This window comes from Lepidochelys kempii, unplaced genomic scaffold, assembly GCF_965140265.1.
Source record: "Lepidochelys kempii isolate rLepKem1 unplaced genomic scaffold, rLepKem1.hap2 scaffold_54, whole genome shotgun sequence".
Lineage (NCBI taxonomy): Eukaryota > Metazoa > Chordata > Testudines > Cheloniidae > Lepidochelys > Lepidochelys kempii.
The window spans coordinates 478349-503582 of NW_027333639.1; the positions used below are offsets into that span (position 1 = coordinate 478349).

The following is a 25234-nucleotide window of genomic DNA, read 5'->3' on the forward strand; positions in this document are numbered from 1 at the left end:
GAGGCAAGCACATCAAGCAGGTACTGTACATGTATTTGCCTTTGTCATTTCCCTTTACATTCCTGTTCGATGCCCTGCAGCATTACTGCACTGAACAGCTGAACTGAAAGTTGACAGAGAATGTCTTCTTTTTAGGAGTGAAAATGTGAACATTCAGGAACAGGAAGCAATTTCTACTCAACAGCAGGAGCTCAGAGGTAAGTGAACACCACTCTCATATTCAGCAGTGCCCACCCCAAGCACTCACAACTCATCAGTCAGGTCCAAATACATGACAAGACTGGATAAAAAATATTACAAGATTTTGAACAAAAACAATTATGCCACCTCGTTTTTGAACATTTAAGGAAATTCCACGCACCCCATTCCCCACTCCCTGCCCCCACAGTCTGTGTGTGCTCTTTCAGGATGCACAGCCAGTCTTAAGAACATGCGTACAAATGTGAGCATCTCCTGCAGTTGGGGTCTTAGCTCAAATGGTGGAGGTGGTGGTGGCTCTCCATGTTTGTGTTCACATATTGTCATGTGCAAATGCTAAGGCAGAGATAATGAGATTGGAGAGGCAGGATGATCCAGTGGTTACAGCACTAGCCTGCTGTGCCACAGATCATAGAATATCAGGGTTGGAAGGGACCTCAGGAGGTCATCTAGTCCAACCCCTTGCTCAAAGCAGGACCAGTCCCCAATCAAATCATCCCAGCCAGGGCTTTGTCAAGCCTGACCTTAAAAACCTCTAAAGAAGGAGATTCCACCACCATTCCAGTGTTTCACCACCCTCCTAGTGAAAAAGTTTTTCCTAATATCCAACCTAGACCTCCCCCACTGAAACTTGAGACCATTACTCCTTGTTCTGTCATCTGCTACCACTGGGAACAGTCTAGAGCCATCCTCTTTGGAACCCCCTTTCAGGGAGTTGAAAGCAGCTATCAAATCCCCCCTCATTCTTCTCTTCTGCAGACTAAACAATCCCAGTTCCCTCAGCCTCTCCTCATAATTCATGTGCTCCAGCCCCCTAGTCATTTTTGTTGCCCTCCGCTGGACTCTTTCCAATTTTTCCACATCCTCCTGGTAGTGTTTATTGCCTGTGACCTGTCCTTGAATTTTACTAAAAATGCCCTTGACAGAATCTTAACATTAGTCACCAGCAGTAGACTTCCCAACTCTGTCAATTCCCTGTAATTCCACTTGTGCTCACCAGGTGGCATCACTTTGTCAGTACTGTTCATCAAAATGTGCCTACCCCTCAGATTACCTTGTCTTGATCACTCAGCTAGTCTCATAAATGAATTGCTCTGTCACATTCCTAAGTGGCCCCTCTCAAAGCCTCCTGTCAAAGCTGTTGTAGGTGGTATCAATAATTAAATAGTCATAGACACAGAAACTGGGACCCAGGTGCTCACCCCTCCCCGGTGACCGTCCTAATCTCTGACCTGCAGAGTGATTCACACTTGCTTTCTGGACAAATAAGTATTACGGTATATAAGTATTTTCATAAGTACTCTCTCAGGTATATTAAGTGCTTAAGTATAGAAGGGTGACAGCCCTGCTAGAGTTAAGGTTTAGATCAGGTTTCTGTTTAAAACTGGTCTTTCCTAAGTGCTGTAAAATCCACACTGTTATTTGGAATGCCCTGACATTTGGTGTGGCTTATGAGGGTGTATATTTCTATTACTGATCCAATTTTGGGACCATTTGGCCAAGGGGTAGCTGAGATACAGCCACACCCCCAAAATCGAGGTTTTCTTAAAATTGACAGACTTCGGCAACGAATTTTCCCTCATAAATAGAGATAAAACTAGGGCTCAGTTGATCACACCAGGATCTCCAAAGCTCAAGGACTGCCTGGACAGGGTGTATTGGTATCCACCAGCCCTGTGGTGAAAATCAAATTAAACATTTTTTTTAAAAAGGTTTTGCTCCTCTCGTTTAGCTCATCAGTAGTCTCTTGTGCTACAGAAGGAGCTAAAGGGATTACAGTGAAGTCGTGCAGACAGAGAGGCTAACTACCTGGAAAACTGCCTCTTTTTTACAGCACTTGGGTAGCTCTGAGGGAAAGTCACAGTCATTGAATCGGAGTCTAGGTAGTGTGGGTGTAAATCCAAACGGAGGGAGATGTGTCAAGAACAAAAAACAGGCCTATTGCTCCAATCTGCCTCTTCAAAGGGGGTTTTGATTTAGGGGAAATGTAATCTGAGTGCAGCAAAATAATCCAAAGGCATTTACACTATTTTTGAACAGAAAATAAACTACATAAGCAAATAGTCGCTAGGAAGGGAGGATGTTTGGTGTGGAAGAGTAGGTGGGAATAAAGGGAGAGGGGTTGGAGGCTCAGATGATGGGGTGGGGAAATGCGACACTGTGAAGGAAAAGATGGGGGTCAGTGACAGGGGGACTCAAGAAGATAGGGGCAGGGGCACCTGTCACTCTCACATTCCCCTCTTGTGTGTGAGTGCAATGATCTGGGGGCCCCCAGCTACAGAGGTGTGACCCACCCTTCCTTGTCCTCTCATGCAAACCAGCTCCTGGAGGGGCCCTGCCTCTCTGGGGGAATCTGAGCCCCCTCCCTACCCTTCTGGGTAGGCTGGTCTGTAGGTCTCCTTTCCCTGCCGCCTCCCCACAGTGGTTCCTGAGCCCATCTTCCTGACCTTGTGTGTGCCAGCATGTGGGGTCCTCTGTACATTTATGTGTGTCTGACCTCCCCGTTATCCCCTCATGTGAGCCAGGGTCCATGGGAACTTGCATTTCTCGTGGTGCCTGAACCCCCCCTCCCCTGTGTGTGTGCCAGGATCTGGGAAAGCCCTGCCCCTTTGGGTGGGGAGCTGAGAACTGGCATGGTCGGAGCCTGCCGCAAGAACACACTGATGAGAGCGGGTTGAGGAGCTGAGAATGGGCAGGCTTGACAAGTATCAGAAACTCTCCAGCCCTGGGGAGGGAACAAGACACCCACTGGCATGAATGGAGCAGTCCTCAGTCTCAGAGCTGTTGTTTCAGGCTGTGTTCACCTCCATGGGGTTTACTGTTTCTGCTGCTCGTCTCTCAGGCTCAGGCCAGGTCTTGTCTCCTGCCTGACCTTCCCGGGCCTCTGGTGGCCTGGGTGCTGCCCCAGGCCTGAGACCTTTATTTAGAGCACTTGCTCCATGCAGACATTGGCATTTTCCCTGTAGAGCCAGGTGTCTCGTTACAAACTGCTCCCTGTCACCATTTCCAACCAGTTACTGTCACCCAGCTAGGATTCTTTTGCTGCACCATCACAATTTGCTGCTCTCACCATTCCCCATCCCCTGGTCCAGGGGCAGCAAGTTGTGCTAGGTGGAAGCACTCCCATCACAATGTACTACAACTGCGAAGTCTCTGTTTTAAATTTGGACACAAAGAAAATAAGATTCCAATGTGATATAATTTCCTAAATTAGAAAAATCTCATTTTCGTTGTGCCCAAACTTAAAATAAGTATTTCACCAGGGTAGCAAATTATGATAGGAGGGAACACCCTCCAGAGACCACACACAGCTGTGGCTAGTGAGGGGGCAAAAATAAAAGGTTCTGGGGGGGGTCACGTGCCCTTCCAGATTGCTTGGGATGCCCCTAACTGGGACACCCAGCAGTGAGGAGGTCCCTCCCTCTGGCAGTGCCACTCTCCCTGTGTCCTTGCAACCCTGGGAGGGAGGAAGCAGTAGGATGGCTGGCTGTATTATTGTAGCACCTGGGAGCCTCAGCCAAGGACCAGGACCCCATTTTGCTAGGCGCTGGTTGGCTGAGCTCCTCCCCAGCCAACTGAGGCTGCTTCACCTTCCCTGCTGCTGGAGTCCCACACGTTGCCTCTGCCTCTAACCCCTTCCTGTATGACATGGAGTAATAATAAATGTGGCTAGAAACAGGTCTGATCCTACCACCTCTCCCTATTGGTGTCAGTGGGGCTTTCCTGTGGGCTGTTGGTGAGAGGGTGATTCACAGGTGTCTCTTGCCGGTGGCTGTGAAAGGAGCTGGGGTTGGGGTGAGGGGCACTCATGTGATTGATCAGAATCTGGGCTCAGTGCCCAGGAATCCCATGGACAAGGCCCAGACCTCCCCTCAGGTGCCTGCTCTGGGGTGTCATTCCCTAGTGCTCATCCAGACACAATGACCGGCCTTTCCCAATGCACCAGCACTGAGCAGAGACACCCCCGCCCCTCCTCTCTCCAGGCATCTGCCCCGTCTATCTCTCTTGGGTTCACTAGCTGGGGAGTATCCTGTCTTCTAAGGAAGTAGACTGAAATTCTGGCTGGATGCATCTGGTGTCATGTCATTGCCCAAATTGGCTTGTTTGGGGAGCGTGGAGGGAGGGGGAAGGTGTCCTGAGCTGCTGCCACCAGAGAGCTCCAGTTATTTTTAATGGAGGGAGGCTGCACTTGATCTGTCTGTGCTGAGCTTCTGGGTTAGATGCTGCTTCCACCTTTCTTTTCATCTTAGAGCCTGGACTGAGCAGCTGCTGCTCCCCCCTAGGCCCTGTGCTAGTGAGAGACCTTCATTAAAGCTCCTCTGGTGGCTTAAACCAGCCACTTGGGCAGCCCGGCCTCTGCCATCATCAGCTGCTGAGCCAGAGACTACAGGGGATGAGAAAGACCTGGGGGAAAGTGCTGGGGACGGTCAGGAAAGTGAATCTGAACAAACAGTCTCTCCTCACCCTGTGACACTCCACAGGGTACCATCTGGACTGCTGGACCACTGTGTCCCTTCAATGCTCCAGTCTGGGGTAAAATTTATATCACTTTTCTGTGTAAACAGCCACTCCTGGTCAGTTTACACACAGCCGCTAGCATGTAAATTCCACCCAGCCAAAATACATGAATACTCTGGCCAGCCACTCATGAATCATATACAGGGTGACACAGGCAAATTCCCCAGTCCCAGACTTTCCCCAGAAATGTGTGTCTTTTACTGCCCAGCCCTCTCCTGGAAGATACACGTTCATATAGGGACTGTCGTTTCATCAGTGGAAAATGGTAATGCACCAGCTTTGTTGTCCCAAATGGAGTTTCCACACACTTTAATCCAAACATACTGGTTAAGATAAAATAAGAAAATAAGTTTATTAACTACAGAAAGATAGATTTTAAATGATTACAAGTCATGAGGCATAAAAGTCAAGCCAGGTTACCAAGAAAATGAAAAGATTAAAAACCCAATCTAATGTCTAAACTTATCAAGCCAAATAAACATAAAAGCAAATTTTTTTTCTCACCGAAAGCTTATAGCAGTTGGTACTGCCTGAAGAAAAGTGATTTATACTTTTCTCACCTCTTTGAGGGTCATCTCTTGCTGGGATTGCAGACGTGAGATTTTGAGCCAGCCCTGTGATGAAATGTAAATTTATTGTTTATATCTTTCCCCCTGCTGGACAATGGCTCTTTAAGACCTGACTAGGGCTAACATGCCTGTGTCACTGAAAAACTGGTTTGTGGGTGTTAGCAAACCAAATATGTACCAAAATTACAGCATGCTACAGCAGCAAGCCTACAGTAGAATCTTATAACTTCATACACCGTGTTGCTACACATATTTCAACAGGACAATAATGTTCAGCAGATCATGAGTTTTCAAATGACACCTCACAAGGCATTCTTTGTACAAGATTTATCATAATTTTATGAAAAGAGGTGAACATGGGGTGCAGGTTGGCACACACCCCATCTCTGGTCTCAGGGTTCTGGGATTCCCAGAGCTGCTGCTCTCACTGACATCCCCAGGCTCTGCTCTCCTTACCACACGCAGGAGCTGATCCAGCTCCAGGAAAGCCAACACCCCGGGAAGGGGACAATGACCAACTCTCCCAGCCAGAGGGGAGTGGAAGGGGGAAGGAGAGAGAGCGGGACAGTAACTGAAGGCTTGTCTACACTTACAGCACTGTTGTCCTTAGCAAAGCTGCTACCTATACCAACAGGAGAGCTTCTCCTGTCAGTGTAGGTACATCAGCAGTTAGGCTGGTATAATTACATCGCTCAGGGGGGTGGACTTTCCACCCCCTGAGCAATGTAGTTCTACCAACATAAGTTGGTAAGGTAGATCAGGGCCAAGTCTCTCAGGCAGAGGGGAGGGGAGGAAAGAGAAAGGGACTGAAAAGGAACCATGGGATCAAAAGTGGGTTGAGAGGCTACAGGAGCCAACCCAGCTACAGGGGAGGATCAGCCCACATACACATCCTCCTGTGTATGTTTCTGCCCTGCCATTGTCTTGCTGGAGGCAGCACTGAGTAGGGGGGATAATCTGGGGGGCCCTTGTGTTAATCAGGTCGGGTGTGTCATGATAGCTGGACTCACAGAACATCTCAAAACCACGAGGTGTTTATTAGAGAAAACAGTTCCCAAGTACAGATAGAACCAGATAAATAAATAGGCTTCCACTCATCTTGAATCCCAGCTGCTTTGTGCTGTGTTGCTGGGGGAATTCGGCTGGAAGCCCTGCCTAGCAGGCCAGTGAGTGTCACTCCAGAAAAAGGGGTCCCAGTGGTGGCATGGAGCTAACACAGGGGCTCAAAGCTCAGGTTACAGTGCCCTGAGCCCTGGGCTGGGCTGTACTTGGCCGTTCCTTATGTGCTGGGTTAGCATAGCTGCTGTTTGCAGGCTGCTCTCTCTAACTTACACCAGGCTGTAACAACCACCAGGAGCCAGTACACTGCCCCCGAGCAGTGTGGCATCAGGGTGTCCCAGACACAGCTCCTTTCCCCTGCTGTGATGGTAACAGGGGGCAAGTGTGGTTTTAATTATCTGTATTATCCTCATGTCTTGGGGCTCTAGCCATGGATCAGGACCATGTTTTGCCAGGTGCTGGCCAAACACAAAACAGAGACAGTCCTGCCCCATGAAGTTCACAATCTAAGTATAAGACAAGAGGTGGCTGCAGAGGGAGGAGAACAAGGAAACAGTGAGACAATGCTGGTCAGCACAATAGGCTGTGGTCACAGCACATCAGCAGTCTACCCGATGTCAAGTTTTCTGGAGCATCACAGCAAAGGAGAGTTTTGAGGACAGACTTGAAGGAGGATAATGAGGTAGCTTTGCAGAGGTTTTGTGGGAGCTTCTCCCAAGCATGAGGGATAGCAGGGGAGAAAGTACCAAGGACCTTGTTTGAAAATGTAACAAGTAGGCAAGACAAGCTGGCACCATGGGCTGATGGGAGGCAAGAGGTGACCTTTTGATACTGAATGAGAGATAACACGTAGATCAGGATAGGCTGTGAAGAGCCTTGAAAGTGAAGACATGCAGCTTTTGTTTGAGTCAATGGAGAAAGCAGAGTCAGTGGAGGGATGCAAAGAGAGGGGTGATATGGTCAGTGCTGTGAGCTAAGAAAATGACCTTTGCAGAATGGCTATGAGTGGGGAAAGGTTTACATTTGTCAGTGTCAGAGGGGAGGACGTTGCAGTAATTGAGATCTGAGATGATGAGAGCCTGGAGAGGGGTTTTTAGCTGTGTGGGCGGATCGGAAAGGCCATATCTTAGAGATGTTATGTGGAAAATCTGCTAGGCCTGTACATGAGGGCCTAGTGACAGGTAGGATGGAGGTGTTGTCCACAGTGATCAGGAAAGTAGGCAGTGGGGAAAGGTTTGGGGGGAAGATTAGGGGCTCTATTTTAGCCATGTCGAGCTTAAGCTGGCGGCTAGATATTCACAAGGAGATGTCAGAAACAGGATGAGCTTTTAGTCTCGACAGCAGGAGAGGGGTCTGGAGCCCAGAGGTAAATCTGTGAGTCATCATCAGCATGGAGAAGATAATTGAATTTGTGTTTGCAGGTGAGATAACCTAGAGCTTCTCCCACTGGCATAGGTACTCCAACTCCCCTAGAGGTGGTATCTATGTTGATGGGAGAAGCCCTCCCCTGGACATGGTGCTCTCTCCAGCAGGGGTTAGGTTGCTGTAACTACGTCACCCAGGGGGGTGGATTTTTTGACCAATCTCTAGCTCACTGGGCCCTCAAGTTGGAGCAAAAAATAGAGAAAAACAAAGGGAAGGAGAGAGGCAGAGCAAACCAAATCAATAAAAATGAAGACAAAGAGTCCCACATAAGGTGTAGTTTTTTAACTATGTGGGTAATTAACCATTGGAACAACTGGCCCAGAGACATGGTGGATTCTCCATCACTTGGGATCTTTAAATCAAGATAGGATGTCACTTTCCAAAAGATTTGCTCTACCTCTACCACAAATTATGGGCTTGATGCAGGAATTACTAGGTGAAATTCTCTGGTCCATGTTATGGAGGAAGTCAGACTAGATGATCTGGTCCTTTCTGGCCTTCACATCTATCAGTGTTTACTTATTCAGTGTTGATAAATACAAAGTAATGTACATTGGAAAACATAATCCCAACTATACATACAAAATGATGGGGTCTAGATGAGCTTTTATCACTCAAGAAAGAGATCTTGGAGTCATTGTGGATAGTTCTCTGAAAACATCCACTCAATGGGTAGCGGCCATCAAAATAGTGAACAGAATGTTGGGAACCATTAGGAAAGGGATAGATAACAAGACATAAAATATGATATTGCCTCTATATAAATCCAGGGTAAGTCACATCTCGAATACTGTGTGCAGATCTGGTGGTCCCCACCTCAGAAAAGATATATTGGAATTGGAAAAGGTACAGAGAGGGGCAAAAAAATTATTAGGGGGTATGGAACTCCTTCTGTGTGAGGAGACATTAAAAAGATTGGGACTTTTCCGCTTGGAAAAGAGACAACTAAGGGGGATGTGATAGAGAGTCTATAAAATCGTGATGGGTGCGGAGAAAGTGAATAAGGAAATGTCAGTTTCTCCTTCACATAACACAAGAACTAGGGGTCACCATATGAAATTAGTAGACAGCAGGTTTAAAACAAACAAAAGGAAGTGTTTCTTCGCACAATGCAAAGTCAACTTGTGGAACTCCTTGCCAGGGGACGTTGTGAAGGCCAAGACTATAACGTGGTTCAAAAAAGAACTAGATAAATTGATGAAGGATAGGTCCATCAATGGCTATTAGCCAGGATGGGCAGGGATGGTGTCCCTAGTCTCTGTTTGCCACAAGCTGGGAATGAGTGACAGGGGATGGATCACTTGATGATTATCTGTTCTATTAATTCCCTCTGGGGCACCTGCATTGGCCAATGTCAGAGGTCATGATACTGGGCTAGATGAACCAGTGGTCTGATCTAGTATGGCTGTTCTTATGTTCTTAGTGTTACGAATTATACCTGATAGGTCACGCACAAAACTGCTGCGGATTATACCTGTTAGGCCACGCACAGTTTGAATCTAGGCTGAGGCACACGAACAAAGTCCACAACTGCAGAGTTCCTAAAAAATACTAAGTTTATTACGCTTGAGTGTGGTGCCCCTCTGCTAGTCAGGAGGGGACCCCAAATGCAGATTATACAAAGGTTATATACCTTTCAGCAAAGCATGATGCCCTTGTGCATCAGAAACCTTAGCCAATAAACAAACCCTTTTCTTATTTACCATCTATTCCTGCTAGGTGCATTCCTCATGCTAAACTAGTATGTTAATTACACAGCATGGTCCTAAAGCAATGCATTAGTAACTTTTATTATTAAAATAGAAGGCTCCACATTAAAGACCAAAAAGTTAAAAACAAACAAAAAACAAATACCGGAAGTCAAGGCAAGCTAAAAACAAGAAAAAGTGTTTCACAAAAATGCAGTATCTAAGGAACACTCCTCCTGGTACATAATGTGCTTGCTTCTAGACAATGGTGGGCCCCCCCTCCGACCAAAATGGAGTCACATATGTTAACTTTTCCTTAACATTAGGTTCAGTGTACAGCAAATATTTTAGAAATGCATCTAATGACAGTTTAAAGACTTGATGACAAATGCTGCCATTTCCCTTAAGAAGCTGTTCCAATGGTTTACTACCCTCACTGTTAAAATGTCATCTAATTTGCAGTTAGGGTATAAGTCAGGAAATGAAACTGATCACTGAAACACTTACATTCCCACAGCCATGGCCTCTGCCCATTCTTTGAGGAAGCTACTGGACGAAGTGGTCTGTCCCATCTGTCTGGGTTACTTCAAGGATCCAGTGAGCATAGACTGTGAACACAACTTCTGCCGAGTTTGTATCACAGAGCACTATGAACAAAGGAAAATGGAAACAGAGGGAGTTTTCTGTCCACAATGCAGGAAAAATATCAAGAAAGAGAATTTCCAGACCAACAGGCAGCTTGCCAGCATAGTGGAAAATATTCAGCAATTAGGGATAAAATCTGAAGACCTAAAAAAGCAGACAGTCTGCAGGCAACACAAGGACAAAGAGAAGCTGTTCTGTGAAAATGATGATGAGGTGATTTGTCTGGTTTGTGATAAAATCCAGGAGCACAGAACTCACACACTGGTGCCCATCGAGAAGGCTGCACAGCAATACAAGGTAGGAAACATTATTTATTTCTAAATAGTCAGGAGAAATTAAGTCACTGCAGGGTAAGTTTACGTAACCCCTCTGCCAGGCTGAGTTGACAGCAGCAAGGGCTGGGTTCAGTACACAGGGGTTCCCTCTCAACAATACCATGCAAAACCGGCTGGAGCCTTCACCCAGTGACCTGGGAAAATTACACACACAGAGCTGGGCACCTCCAAGAGCCAATACTTCCCCTCTCACAAGCACAGAGTCTCGGTGTAGCAAAAATCTTTAACGACATGAGGTAAACAACTCAGCATTAAATTGGGAAAACACCACAACTAGGGTCCATAAACACAAACCATGAACCAGAAGACCCACCCCCAAGCAGATTGGGCTGGGTCCTTTCCCTTTGGTTCTTGAGTCCAGCAACCCAAAAGTCTCCCCCTCCTACAATTTCTGTCCCTGGTCAGTGCAGCCCCACAATGGAGTTCTGCTGCAATCTTTACTGTGAGCCACTCCCCTCTACTAGCCACTCACCAATATGTCTTCAGCCCCCCCCTTAACACAGCTTTCAGTGATTTTAGCTCTTAATAACTGCAGCTCTTTAGTGATTTCAGCTGCTAGTAGGGGAGCCTCAGTACTGGTACACCACTAGCCTAGAGTAGGTCTAAAGTTCAGATCTAATTTCAGTTCTGCAGCATGTAACAAGACTTCTAAGGGAGTCAAAATTAGCCCTATCATTACACTGTAAAGAAGTCACATAGGACCAACCCCAACTCTCCAACCTCTCTCTCTCAATTCAGAGGGTTTTGGAACCCATGTCCCTTGCCTAACAAGCGCTACTTAGGTGAGGGCGAGTCCCTCTGTCATAAAATGCCAAGTACAGTTCTACTGTCCTTGAGTCACATAACCAGGATAACAACACTTTATTACTTCTGCCCCAATAACAGAGAGACTGGGGATCCCACAGCAGCCAAAGTGACCATTTGGGCAAGCAGTCCCATTATGCCAGGCAGGGTGGGTGTGCCCATGCAAACGAGATCAGCCCCTGAAGGCCTTTTCCACAGCTCACCACCAGATGTCAGGGTAGAGCCCATTCTGACTCAGCTTATATTTAATTTTAAAATTACATGGAGTTTAGCCATGACAGCTAGGAGTCTTCTAAATACACTGGGTGAAATCCTGGCCCTATTGAAGTCAATGGAAAACTCCGAGACCTGGATCCTGGATCCACAAAGGTACATTGAAACCTAAGACCCAGTTTTAGGTGTCACCGCGATCAAGAGCCTCTTTATTTACCCAAAGTGGAACAGCTTCAACAGGAGAGCTGGAGGGAGCCCTACTTTAAACATTCCCAGTGGTTAGAGCAGGGGTGGGCAAACTACAGCTCGTGGGGACATCATCCAGCACATCAGACGTTTTAATCCAGCCCTGGAGCTCGTGCCGGGGAGTGGGGCCTGGGGCTTGCCCCGCTCTGGCCCTCCAGACAGGGAGCGGAGTCAAGGGCTTTCCCTGCTCCATGCATGCTGTGGCTCTGCACGGCTCTCGGAAACCGCAGCATATCCCCCCTCCAGCTCCTACATGTAGGGGCAGCCAGGGAGGTACGCACGCTGCCCCCGCCCCCAACACTTTCCTGCAGATCCCATTGGCCAGGAACCACAGCCAATGGGAGATACAGGGGCGGCACCTACCTATGGGGAAGCGCGTAGAGCCACCTGGCCAGCACCGCACGTCTGCGTAGGAGCCAGAGAGGGGACATGCCGCTGCTTCCGGGAGCTGCAGGGGCGGCACTTGCGGATGGGGCAGGGCACAGAGCAGCCTGGCCATGCCTCCATGTAGGAGCCGAAGAGGGCACATTTCACTACTTCCAGGAACTGCTTGAGATAAACATCACCTGAAGCCTTCACCCCTGACCTTCTCCCATGCCCCAACCCCCTGCCCCAGCCCTGATCCCCCTCCTGCCCTCCGAACCCCTCGGTCCCAGACTGGAGCACCCTCCTGCACCCCAAACCCCGATCCTTCATTCCCAGTCCCACCCCAGAGCCTGCACCCTCAGCTGGACCCATCATCACACACACACACACCCCAACCCCCTGACCCAGCCCCAGCCCGGAGCCTCCTCTGCATCCTCATTTCTGGCCCCACCCCAGAGCCCACACCCCCAGCCGGAGCCCTCACTCCCTCCCACACCCCAATCCCCAGTGTTTTGAGCATTCATGGCCCGCCATACAATTTCCATGACCAGATGTGTCTCCTTTCTCATCATTAGGCAGAGAGGGGGGAATTGAACCTGGGTCTCTTACATCCCAGCTGAGTGTGCCAACCACTAGACTAACAGTTATAAAGCAGGTGGCTTCTCCTCCTCCAGCTGTTTTGTGTGGAGTGAGGCAGACTCATAGCTCATTCCCCCAAGAAACAGCCTGGGTGTCCAACCACGTGACTCCAGGAGATGGCTTCTTGGCTGGGGGTCACTGGCAGAGATAGATGCCTCCCTGCAGCCTGGAGTAAGGTGTCTATCTCCCTGAATCGGGGGATTTAGGGCATCTCTCATCAACACTTCTCATTTGCTAGCTTAGGCAGCTCCCACCCCGGCATGCTGGGGTTTGTGGATCTCAGGCTAAGGTGCTGTCTCTCCTCATGCATTGTACAGGGAGCGTAGCCCCTAACTCAGGCTTTGTGGATCACAGTGTTGTTCCTAAGGTATTTGAGGATCTTAAAAGTTAGGCATTGCAATGCCGAGTGTCGCAATGTCAAAGTCCCTTTGTGGATCCTGGCCCCACTGATGTCAATCAGACCAGGATTTCACCCACTGAACATATTAGAACGTCTCTGACTTGAAACTCTGCTTGGCAGCCCTCCAGCCCGTGCAGGGCATCTATGAACTTTCTGACTATTGTTTTCACTCCCCCATGGTCTCTTGCTCTTACAAGAAATTAAAGCAACAGTAATGCTTTGTACTTGCACACAGCATGCGGCTTCCCATCCCGGGCTCGCAGACCCCACACAGACAGTGGGTCTAGCCACAGAGCCCTGCCCTGTTCACCTTGCTTTGCACACAGGGACCCAAGGCACAGAGAGGGGACGGGCCCAGTTCTGCCCTCACTGACACCACTGGGAGTTTATACACGGGGTTTAAGGGGAGCAGGCCTTGTGTGAGCTGCCCAAGATCCACATGAGGAGTTTGTTTATCCAGGGTTGGTGCAGACAGAGCTGCCGAACTGGCTGAAGCATTTTAAAAGCCAGTGTGATGCTCGTGCTCCAGTGCTGTGGGCTGGAGCCCAAGGTCTGTCAGTGGGGTTCCCAGCGCTGGGGAAGGGGTCCCAGCCACACACCTTGATACAAACACAATCCCTCCATCCTAGGGGGTGGAGTTAACCCCTGGAACAAGCACCAAGAGCACAACACGTTTCTCTAACCCAGACAGAGCAGGAGCAGATCCAGGTCAGGCTCTCTAGCAGGGGTTACACAGATTCCCTCACCCTGGCACAGCACACAGCTCTTCCCTTCCCACCCCCATGCCTGGCTAGACACTCAGGCTCCCTGTCCCATGCCAAGCAGCTTCCTCTGGCCCCTCACCCAAGGCCTTTCCCTTTCCTTCTTTCTTTGATTTCCTTCTGAATTTCCCAGTCTGGTCCCCCAGCTCATTGGCTCAAACCCTCCCTGGGATCAGAGTTAATTCTCTGTGTTTGAGTGGCACTCCCCCACCTCCTGCCAATCAGGACAAGCTGGGGCGGGGGGTGTCCCGCTGGGCGCTGAACAGGTTCTTCCTTATATGACACCACTACTCCCTGAGCCCCTTCCACAAACCCTTCATTGCCCCACAAGGCATGGCAGGTGAGCAGAAAATCACCACCCCGAATCTTGGATCTGGCAGTTTGGGGACCCAATACAACAGCTCTGCAGAGAGCCCCGGGGTCACTCAAATCAGCTCTGTCTGTGGCAGAGCTGGGGACAGAACCCAGGTCCCTCCACTGCTGGCTTGTGCTTGGCCACAAACCCCTCCTTCCACCCATGGGTGAGGAATCCCCAGGGCTCTGACTCAGTGCAGCAGAATTCTCCAGGCATCGTTTTCCCCACAGGTGAAACTCCACAACGACATTGAGCTTCTGAAGAAAGCAAGAGAAGAGATTTCAAAGCTGGAATCCAGAGAGCAAAATAAACCAAAAGAGTGGAAAGTAAGTGTCTGCGGTTTGGTTTAATCTCTCATTTCATTTAGGTGTTTTAAAGAATTTACGAGAGACTCTCGATAAAAATAGACAACACGAGCATAGCATTAAAACAAATAAACCCTGTTTATTATTATAATCAGACTTTAATTCCTGAAAATGTTTGGCCTGAGGAATATGGAGGGTAATGGAAGTGCAAAATTAGCAGATCTACATGGCACTTAACAATAATACATTGATTTACCCTGACTCAAAATGCAAATGAGGCCCAGATAAATCCATATTTTATTCATCTGTATTTCTATTGCAGAAGCCCCTTCTGGATCAAGGCCAGTAGGAAGGCAGAGGGCCAGACTCTTCCCTGTCTCACCCCTTGTGTCAGCATTTACAGCAGGGCCAAATCTGTGTAAAATGCCGCTGTTCTGATTTGGTCAATTTTACACTGACCTTGCTCACTGGGGTAGCCCTGCTCTCGCTCACACCAGCTTTACACTGCTATAGCCCCATTAGCATGGATAGGGTTACTCCTGATTTACACTGGGTCAATGAGAGGGGAATCAGCCCTAGTAAGTCTAGTGGAGTTATACACGTTTAGAGTCAGTGTTACTGCACCATACTTAAGGCTGAAACACCATTTCAGTTTAAAGCTGACATTCAAAGTGCTCTACAATCCCCAGGCATGCTCAGATTGGTTTGAAAATTGTTGTTTGTTGAGGGACCAGTGCAGAATACATGGGGCAAATTTAGGGGCATTTGATCAAGGGATTCTGGAGACTGCATCCCCAACACCATATGATGATCTGTTTTTTAGATGCTAATTCTTTCCCATCTTTCCTTTTATGGACATTTTCCATTTCCTGATGAATATCTAGTGTAATGAAAGGATGGGTAGTGGAGGTTGCTTTTTCCCAAATATGAGTTTTGGGTTGGTTGTCTCAAGTGGGGGCAGAGTTAAGGATGTAATTGTTACTTGAAGGTGACTCTGGCCCAGATCCACAAAGGGACTTAGGTGTTACAAAACCAAAGCTTAAGACACCTGGAAAATCAGTGGCTTGGGGGCCTCAGCTCCCTGTACAATGAATGGGGGTAGGATGGTGCCTCTCTTATAACTTTTAGCCCAGTGGTTAGAGCATTCACGTGGGATGTGGGAGATTTTCCCCTTGGCCTGAGGGGCAGAAAGGATTGGAACAGGGGAATCTCACACTTCTCAAGAGAGTTGTGGGCAGAGTTGGGGGAAGGCAAGTCTCTTCTGTTGAAATTGTTCCACTGTGTGTAAATACTTATACAGTCACTGGGCCAGAGTGTAAAAGAGAATGGGTCTATAGCCCAGCTGTTGGGGTATCCACCTAGGAAGTGGGAGACGCAGAATCCGGTCCCCCTGCTTTACTGACTATTTACTCAGAAGTTATGGGTTTGATGCAGGAACCCCTTGGTGTAATTTTCTGTCCTGTGCCAGGCAGGGGGTCAGACTAGATGACCACAATGGTCCCTTCTGGCCTTAAAATATGAATCTCTGAACGTTCATTCAAATCTAATGTACTTCGCCCAAAATGGCCTTACACTTGATAATTCTGCTGATATTTATGGGTTTGTTTGTTCATTTTTATTCACTAAAGGAAAGAGTAAAGTGCCAGAAACAGCGAATCTTGTTTGAATTTGGGAAACTACAACTACTTCTGAATGAGGAAAAGAAACTCTCTCTCCAGAGACTGGCTGAGGAAGAGAGGGAGACTCTGAAGAAACTAAATGAGAATGTAACCAAACTAGCCCAGCAAAGCTCCTCTCTTCAGCAGCTGATCTCAGAGATGGAGGAGAAGTGCCAGCAACTGGCCACTGAGCTGCTGCAGGTGAGTTGTACAAAGTTCCCCTTTAGTTTCGATTTTCCACATCCATGGAGACAAATACAGACTGTTCTCCCCCCCGCCCCCCCCCATTATCATTATTATTACTGATTTACTATTTATTTACGTAGTGCCACAGATTTATAGTATTACACACCATTATTAGCAATATTTAGGCCAAAATGTTCACATTTGGCTCCCTATAGTTAGGGACCTAAGGGTAGAATGATCAAAAACACTAAGTGACTTAGGAGCCCACATCTCATTTTGAAGAATGACTTAGGGCCAGATTTTCAGAAGTATGTAGGTGCCTAGCGATGCAGATTGGCACCTTGTGAGGTTTTCAAAAGCATCAAACAAGTTAGGCACCTAGCTCCCATTGACTGGTTTTAATGTTCCTATCAGGGTAGCACCCACCAACTGCTGGATGCCTTCCAGTACCCAGAAAGACACAGCCCCGCCCCTAAAAACAGGGGTAGTCAATAGGCAGACTGTGGGCCAAATCTGGACTGCCAGATGCTTTTGAACAGCCCCGAAATATTTTATTTACTTATTATCATTATTGTTATTTTATTTATTTATTTTGGTTATTCTCTCTGGAGTCTGGACCTTTGACCAAGAAATTTGGACCTTTACAAACAATAATTGACTACCCTTGCCCTAAAAGATTAGCCAATCAACATTCCTAGGTTCTTACGTGGTGCCCATCACCATGGTATCAGAGCACCTCCCAACATCATCAAGTGTAGGCATCAAGATAAAGTTCTCTCTTTCCACCAGTCAGCAGAGCGGAACTTTGTTATTGGTAGGGCAGTTAGAAGACACATTTTCACAGTAAGGTCAGCACATTTTATCCAGTATTTGCAGCCTCTAGAGGCCAGTTTTACCATCACTTTTTGCACTACAGTTGCTATTTAACACCTGTATAAGCATGATTTAGACAGTGGCTTTTTCTAATCTTGTGATTTATTTTGGCAGCTCAGCACAGTAGCTGGAAAATCTGCAGAATATTTTTGTGAAAATTAAATTTCTCTTATTGTTGTTTTCAAATAGTTAATACACTATTTAGTGACCCAGTGCACCCCACAGTACCATTAGTGACTGATGAGTCATGCATCTGTCTGCACTTCTCTGGGGCTGGCGTTGTGCATGAGCACCATTGCAATCATACACCATTCAGTTATTATTACCTAATTATTACAAATCTCAATGTAACTCAGAGCAGCAGGTGTTTTCTGCAAAGTCTCAGGGAACAGAGAAAATTAACAAGCCGTTCTGTGAACAAGGGAGATGTCATGGTAGGGGTCTACTACAGACCACTTAACCAGGAAGAAGAGATGGATGAGGCATTTTTTTAAACAACTAACAAAATCATCCAAAGCACAGGACTTGGTGGTGATGGGGGACTTCAGCTACCCAGACATCTGTTGGGAAAACAACACAGCAGGGCACAGATTATCCAACAAGTTCTTGGAATGTATTGGAGACCATTTTTTATTTCAGAAGGTGGAGAAAGCTACTAAGTGGGAGGCTGTTCTAGATTTGATTTTCACAAACAGGGAGGAACTGATTGAGAATTTGAAAGTGGAAGGCAGCTTGGGTGGAAGTGATCATGACATGACAAGAGTTCATGATTCTAAGGAATGGTAGGAGGGAGACCAGCACAATAAAGACAATGGATTTCAAGAAGGCAGACTTTAGCAAACTCAGGGAGTTGGTAGGTAAGACCCCATGGGAAGCAAGTCTAAGAGGAAAAACAACTGAAGACAGTTGGAAGTTTTTCAAAGAGACATTATGAAGGACTCAAGAGCAAACTATCCCACTGCATAGGAAAGATAGGAAGTATGGCAAGAGACCATGCTGGCTTAACCAGGAGATCTTCAATGATCTAAAAATCTAAAAAGAGTCCTACAAAAAGGGGAAACTAGGTCCAATTACAAAGGATGAATATAAACAAATAACACAAGTATGTAGGGACAAAATTAGAAAGGCCAAGGCACAAAACGAGATCAATTTAGCTAGAGACATAAAGGGTAACAAGAAAACATTCTACAAATACATTAGAAGCAAGAGGAAGACTAAGGACAGGGTAGGCCCATTACTCAATGAAGAGGGAAAAACAATAACAGAAAATGTGGAAATGGCAGAGGTGCTTAATGACTTCTTTGTTTCGGTTTTCACCAAGAAGGTTGGTGGTGATTGGACATCTAACATAGTGAATGCCAGAGAAAATGAGGTAGGATCAGAAGCTAAAATAGGGAAAGAACAAGTTAAAAATTAAATAGACAAGTTAGATATCTTCAAGTCACGAGGGCCTGATGAAATGCATCCTAGAATACTCAAGGAGCTTACTGAGTAGATATCTGAGCCATTAGCTATTATCTTTGAGAAGTCATAGAAGATGGGAGACATTCCAGAAGACTGCAAAAGGGCAAATACAGTGCCAATGTATAAAAAGGGAAATAAAGACAACACAGGGACTTACAAACCAGTCAGCTTAACTTCTGTACCTGGAAAGATAATGGAGCAAATAATTAAGGAATCAATTTGCAAACATCTAGAAGATAATAAGTTGATAAGTAACAGTCAGCATGGATTTGTCAAGAACAAATAGTGTCAAACCAACCTGATAGCTTTCTTTAACAGGGTAACAAGCCTTGTGGATGGGGGAAGCGGTAGATGTGGTATATCTAGACTTTAGTAAGACTTTTGTTATAGTCTTGCATGACCTTCTCATTAACAAACTAGTGAAATACAACCTAGGTGGAGTGACTATAAGGTGGGTGCATAACTGGTTTGATAACCATTTCAATTTATCAGTGGTTCACAGTCATGCTGGAAGGGCATAAAGAGTAGGGTTCCACAAGGATCAGTTTTGGGTTCTGTTCAATATCTTTATCAATGATTTAGATAATGGCATAGAAAGTACAGATGATAGCAAGCTGGGAGGGGTTGCAAGTGCTTTGGAGGATAGGATTAAAATTGAAAATGATCTGGGCAAACTGGAGAAAAGGTCTGAGCTAAATAGGATGAAATTCAATAAGGACAAATGCAAGGTACTCCACTTAGGAAGGAACAATCGGTTGCACACATACAAAATGAGACATGACTGCCTAGGAAGGAGTGGACCACAAGTTAAATATGAGTCAACAGTGTAACACTGTTGCAAAAAAAGCAAACATCATTCTGGGATGTATTACCAGGAGTGTTGTAAGTAAGAAACGAAAAGTAATTCTTCCACTTTACTCCACGCTGATTAGGCCTCAACTGGAGTATTGTGTCCAGTTCTGGGCACCACATTTCAGGAAAGATGTGGACAAATTGGAAAAAGTCCAGAAAAGAGCAACAAAAATGATTAAAGGTTTAGAAAACATGACCTCTGAGTGAAGATTGAAAGAACTGGGTTTGTTTAGTCTGGAGAAGAGAAGACTGAGAGGGGACATGAGAACAGTTTTCAAGTACCTAAAAGGTTGTTACAAGGAGGAGGGAGAAAAATTATTCGCCTTAACCTCTGAGAATAGGACAAGATGCTATGGGCTTAAATTGCAGCAAGGGAGGTTTAGGGTGGACATTAAGAAAAACTTTCTAACTGTCTGGGTAGCTAAACACTGGAATAAATTGCCAAGGGAGGTTGTGGAATCTTCATTATTGGAGATTTTTAAGAGCAGGTTAGACAAACACCTGTCAGGGGTGGTCTAGATGGTGCTTGGTCCTGCCATGAGTGCAGGGGATTGGACTAGATGGCCGCTTGAGATCCCTTCCCGTCCTATGATTCTATTCTTCTAACAGCTGAACAGTACAACACTAACACTTCCTTATTTACTGTCTCCGTAGGATGTAAAGGGCACACTGGCCAGGTGAGATTCCATGTTCAGTTCACCATCAATTTCTATCAAGCCCATTGCACGGGTGCCTGTGCTGAGCGTCGATAACTGGACTGTGTTCTCCGTAGGAGTGAGCAGATGAGGCTGCAGGGACCAGAGCTCAGTGCTGCTGAACTGAAGGATGCATACAGAGTCCCCGGCATGATGGAAGTGCTGAGGGAATTCACAGGTAAGTTAACACTAACGCAGCAGGGGCTCTGTAGGTTTTCCTATCTGCAACCTGAAAAGCACCCATGTTTCCCCATTCCTAAATCCAAGTGCCAGGTTCCTCTGGGCTCTTCCAGCCAAAGGTACTAAAAGTGCTATGATACAGAGAGGCCAATGCGTTAATACCGGGCCCCCTATGGAAAAGGGGCACTTACATTCAGGGACTCTGCCTTTGATGATTTAACACTGAAAAAGCCTGTGAAGTAAATGTACCAACTCCTGCAGTGACATTGGAACAATTTGTACAGTGGGGGTGCTCAGAGTCATTGAACCAAGCTATACACCCTGTATATGATGGAAACCACTTCAAGCCAGGGGTTCCTGCCACACCCCCAGCACCTCTAGTTCCAGCACATCTGCATTGCTGGTAAAAATCCAATCACTGCTCGGTCCCCAGGGGCTGTGAACTGTTAGCATTACATATAATTCAGAAAGGGAACAACACTTGGCTCTTATATGGAGTTATTCAGCCACAACTTGCAAAGTGCTTTCCAAGGAGGAAGTTTTCATTGTCCCAGCGTTCCAGAGGGGAAACTGAGGCACAAAGACATGCCCAAGGTCAGACCAGAGCCAGGAACAGAACGAAGGTCTCCTAGTTTGTTGCCCCAGGCACTGGCCACTCCTGGCTCCTATAGAAGCTGTAACCGTTGCAATATTCAGCATTGACAAGACATCTCAAAGTCACCAACATGTGCCATATAAGTGGCTGTCAGGAGTGGAACAGCTGGGGGCATTGTCCCAGGCCTGGCACTCCCAGCAAGAATAGGCAGCAGCCTGTGGCAGCTGCCTGCAGTACTGGAATAAACAGGCTGCTCAGACTCCTGCCTACAACACCAGCTGACTGCTGCAGTTCCGCTTTCCTGGCAGCCCCTGCCTGCCCCTGGAGACAGGATGTGAGAGGCCAGTGCCAGCTAGCCTGAGCCAAGGGTCACCCCTGCCTGTCCCCTCTCCTTTCCCCTGGCCTGAGGAGAACCCCAGACACCACAGAGGGGTCCGGGGAGGAGCCACCCCAGCTAAATGGTCCAGCTCTGAGACTTTTCACTACAGCTGGTCAAAAATGCTACGCCCCTTCTTCCAACACCAATGTCCTGTTCTGCCGTGAGTGTCGTCCCCCTGCCAGGCGATAGCAGATCGCAGAGCATTGCAGGTTGGCTTCCCAGTGCAGGAGAAATAAGTGACTTGGAGCCTGGGTCTATTCTGAGTGTCACTTGATTTTTTTCATTTTTACCAGATTTTTTGTTTTTTCAGTTAAACAAAACCTGAGAAAAAGTTGTCCATGTTTTCACTGAAAACTTTTGAAAGAAGGAAACAACAAAAAAAGAGTTAGCTTTTTATTTAACCAGTTCTTCTTTTGCCTTCCCCTTCATCCGTGTAACTGAGGCGGGAAGGAGGGAGACGGGATATTGGCGCGGAGGAACGCCTGAGGTCAGAGTGAAGGATTTGCACTGGAGTGCAATGGTGGGAGTATGCCACTGCACATGCTGGAGCTGTGAACGTGCTGCCCGGGATGTGCACATTAAGATTTGCTTCCCTTCAGAACCCTCCTCCGGGCATGCCCTTGTGTTCAGGGATTGGGTGGTTTGATGCTCCCCTGTCCAATTCAGCAGATGTCACCGTTCTGAGTGCGGTTTCTCTTTCTGGGAAGTGCCTTGGTTCTATGCATGAAAGTGGTGAAGTGGAACCCTCAATAACATTGTTATTCTCTAGGGCTACTGCTAAGGAGGTGTTACAGCTGTTGCCTTAGAGGGGGGCCTGCTGCTCCCCATCCCATCCATCACACCGGGCTGCCCATCATGGCGGGGGCATTAAAAGTGGCACCTGAAGTAGTGCCAGGAACACGGGACTGTGAGCAAGTGGCAGCAGCATCAACTGCCCCCCACAGGATCCCTCACTGCTCCAGAATATTCTCGTGTGACCTGAGCCCCTTGTCCCTCCCGCCCACGCACCAAGATGAGCCTCCTGGGGCATATGCACCGACTCCGTAAGTGCTCCGGGGCTGGAGCACCCATGGGGAAAAAATAGAGGGTGCTCAGCACCCATCGGCAGCCCCACGGATCAGCATCTACCCCTTCTCCCCAGCCCCTCCCACCCACCGTGATCAGCTGTTCAGCTGGTGGTGTGCAGGAGGTGCTGGGTGGGAGGAGGAGGAGGAGCAGGGGTGGGAAGAGGTGGGCAGAGGGGGCGGACTGGGGGCAGGAAGAGGCAGGGCAGGGGTGAGAGCTTGGGGGAAAGGGTGGAGTGGGGGCAGGGCCTGGAGTGGAGCGGGGGTCAGGCACCCCCCAGGAACAGAGGAAGTTGGCACCTATGCCCTTGGGCCTGGGCATGGCTGAGCTCTGAGCCTGTCATGATCCTGAGCCTTTCTCCTTGGTTCTTCATTTAGGAAGGGGCCAGCCTCCTGCCACCCCCTGGAACCACATCCTGGGCACCCCCTCTGCCTGCCTGGTGCAAGCCCCTTCCCTTGCCCCCCTTTGGGTCCCCTGGTCCAAGCCCTTCCCCTCATCCCATCTCTGCCCCACTGGTGCCCACATCTCCACACCTCTCTGCCCCTCTAGGGCCGGCCCTTCTCCATATCCCACTTTCTACCCCCCTGTGCTCACCTGTTCCCCCACTCCCACCATGCCCCCTGGTGCCCACCCTCTCCTCTCTCCCCTCCTTGCATCTGCCCCTCTGCTCAACCCTCCCCATCCCTTTTGATGCCTACCCCTTCCCCCGCTCCACCTCTGTCTTCCTGGCACCCACCCCTCATGCCCCTCTCCCCCTTGATAACTGACCTTTCCCTTGCTCCCTTATTGCCCCCTGGGGTCTGCCCCACCCCTTGCCTCCTCATTCCCCTCTGGCACCTGCCCTACCCCTCAGCCCTCTTTGTCCCCTTGTCACCTGTGCCTTCTCCCATCCCCTCCTTTTCCTCAGGTGCCCACCTGTCTGCTCACCCTCTGCAGCACCCTAGAACCTGCTCTTCCCTTCACACACCCCCGCCTCCTCCTCGTGCCCGTTTCTTCCCTTGGCCCCCCACTGCCCTTGTGTCCCGGAGTCCCCGGGTGATGCTCTGGAACTGCTCCCTACGAAGCCAGCCAGGACTCTGGGGAAGTCACCTTTCTGTGAGCAGACTGTCTTCAGGACACACAGCTCACACAACTGCCACCTTCCTGGGTCTGATCTCGGAGCATTCAGCATCCTCTGCCTCTCTGTGCGCTGCCCACAGCGAGTCCACCCAGGCGGGCTCCTGGGGAAGCCAGAAGGTCCTGCACCCCAACTTCGCACTCAGCCGTGACTCTTAGTCAGCCAGTAAAACGGAAGGTTTATTAGACGACAGGAACATGGTCTAAAACAGAGCTAGTAGGTGCAGAGAACAGGACCCCTCAGCTGGGTCCATTTTGGGGGGCAGTGAACCAGACAACCACGTCTGCACTTCACTCCATGTCCCCAGCCAGCCCCAAACTGAAAACTCTCTCCAGCCCCTCCTCCTCTGGGCTTTGTCCCTTTCCTGGGCTAGGAGGTCACCTGATTCCTTTGTTCTCCAACCCTTTAGGTCTCACCTTGCAGGGGGGAAGGGCCCAGGCCATCAGTTTCCAGGAAACAGGGTGTCGGCCATTCTCTGTGTCCAAACCCCTGCACACACCTGCCCTCTAGAGCTCTGCAACAATCATACACCTTTATCCCACCACCTAGATACTTAAGAACTGCATAGGGGAAACTGAGGTACCCCCACAATATTCAGAGGAAACATTAAGAACAGTCCCGCTTCGTCACATCTTGTGCCTGCTCCTTTCCTCTGCCCCTCCCCTGTGTCCCTCCACCCCCTCTGTTCCTGTCACCTGCCCCTCCCCTTTCCACTTACAGCATCAGCCTGCCCCCCCCCCCCCCGCGCCCACTGGCACCTTCTCCCCTCCCCCCCCCCCCACCGCCCTTTCCCCCTCATTGTCTCCTCACAGGCAGACAGGCCCTGACTCCCCTCAGGCAATAACACTCCCACCCCTCAGCGCTTAGACTGGACGCAGGTTAATTTCTCTTTGATCCCAGTGACCAGCCCCTGCCCCCGGTTCTGACTCTGTGACTCTCTCCCCAGTGGACGTGACTCTGGATCCAGACACGGCAAATCCCAACCTCGTCCTGTCTGAGGATCGGAAACGTGTGAGACTCGGAGACACACGCCAGGATCTGCCCGACAAGCCTGAGAGATTTGATACAGGCCCCAATGTCTTGGGTTCTGAGGGGTTCAAGGGCGGGAAGCATTACTGGGAGGTGGAGGTGGGAGACAAGCCTGAGTGGGCTCTTGGGGTTTGCAGGGAATCTGTGAGCAGGAAGGGGAAGGTCTTCCTCTCCCCTGAGGATGGATACTGGGCTGTGTGGCTGAGGGGTAAGAAATATGAGGCTCTTACCGATCCCTTGAGCCTCCTCCCAGTGAGCATCAGGCCCGGCCGGGTGGGGATTTTCCTGGACTATGAGGCGGGCGAGGTCTCGTTTTACAATGTGACTGACAGGTCCCATCTCTTCACTTTCACTGGCACCTTCTCCGGGATGCTCTGCCCTTTTTTCTGTCCTGGTCTCAACACTGGGGGTGAAAACGCGGCTCCCCTGATCCTCTGCCCGGTCCCAGCTCAGGCCAGAGGGAATCTCTGTCCCTGACAGTGACACCTGTAGCAGAGACTGGCCCCTCCCAGCGCTGACCAGCCCCCAAGTCTGTTCTCCTGGGGATGGTCTAAAGGGCATCATCTGCCTGCCCCCTCCACCCCCTTCTCTCTCAGTTCCCAGCACCAGGCCTGT

At 48.7% G+C, this 25234-nt stretch overlaps 1 protein-coding gene across 1 annotated transcript; it reads left to right on the top strand.

The window, feature by feature from the left end:
• LOC140904644 (E3 ubiquitin-protein ligase TRIM21-like) lies at positions 1-25234 on the top strand. The gene is made up of 8 exons (XM_073327076.1): positions 1-20; positions 136-197; positions 9975-10399; positions 14452-14547; positions 16155-16385; positions 20214-20236; positions 20332-20432; positions 24537-25234. Exons 3-8 carry the CDS (start codon positions 9977-9979, stop codon positions 25094-25096), a joined length of 1434 nt encoding a protein of 477 aa, XP_073183177.1. The 5' UTR covers positions 1-20; positions 136-197; positions 9975-9976; the 3' UTR covers positions 25097-25234.

Excerpts from the sequence above, each read along its gene's own strand:
- LOC140904644 (XM_073327076.1), top strand. The coding sequence starts at position 9,977 with ATGGCCTCTGCCCATTCTTTGAGGAAGCTACTGGACGAAGTGGTCTGT. Across the intron at positions 14,548-16,154 it reads ATAAACCAAAAGAGTGGAAA|GAAAGAGTAAAGTGCCAGAA; the intron begins GTAAGTGTCTGC and ends TATTCACTAAAG. Across the intron at positions 20,237-20,331 it reads GTAAAGGGCACACTGGCCAG|GAGTGAGCAGATGAGGCTGC; the intron begins GTGAGATTCCAT and ends TGTTCTCCGTAG.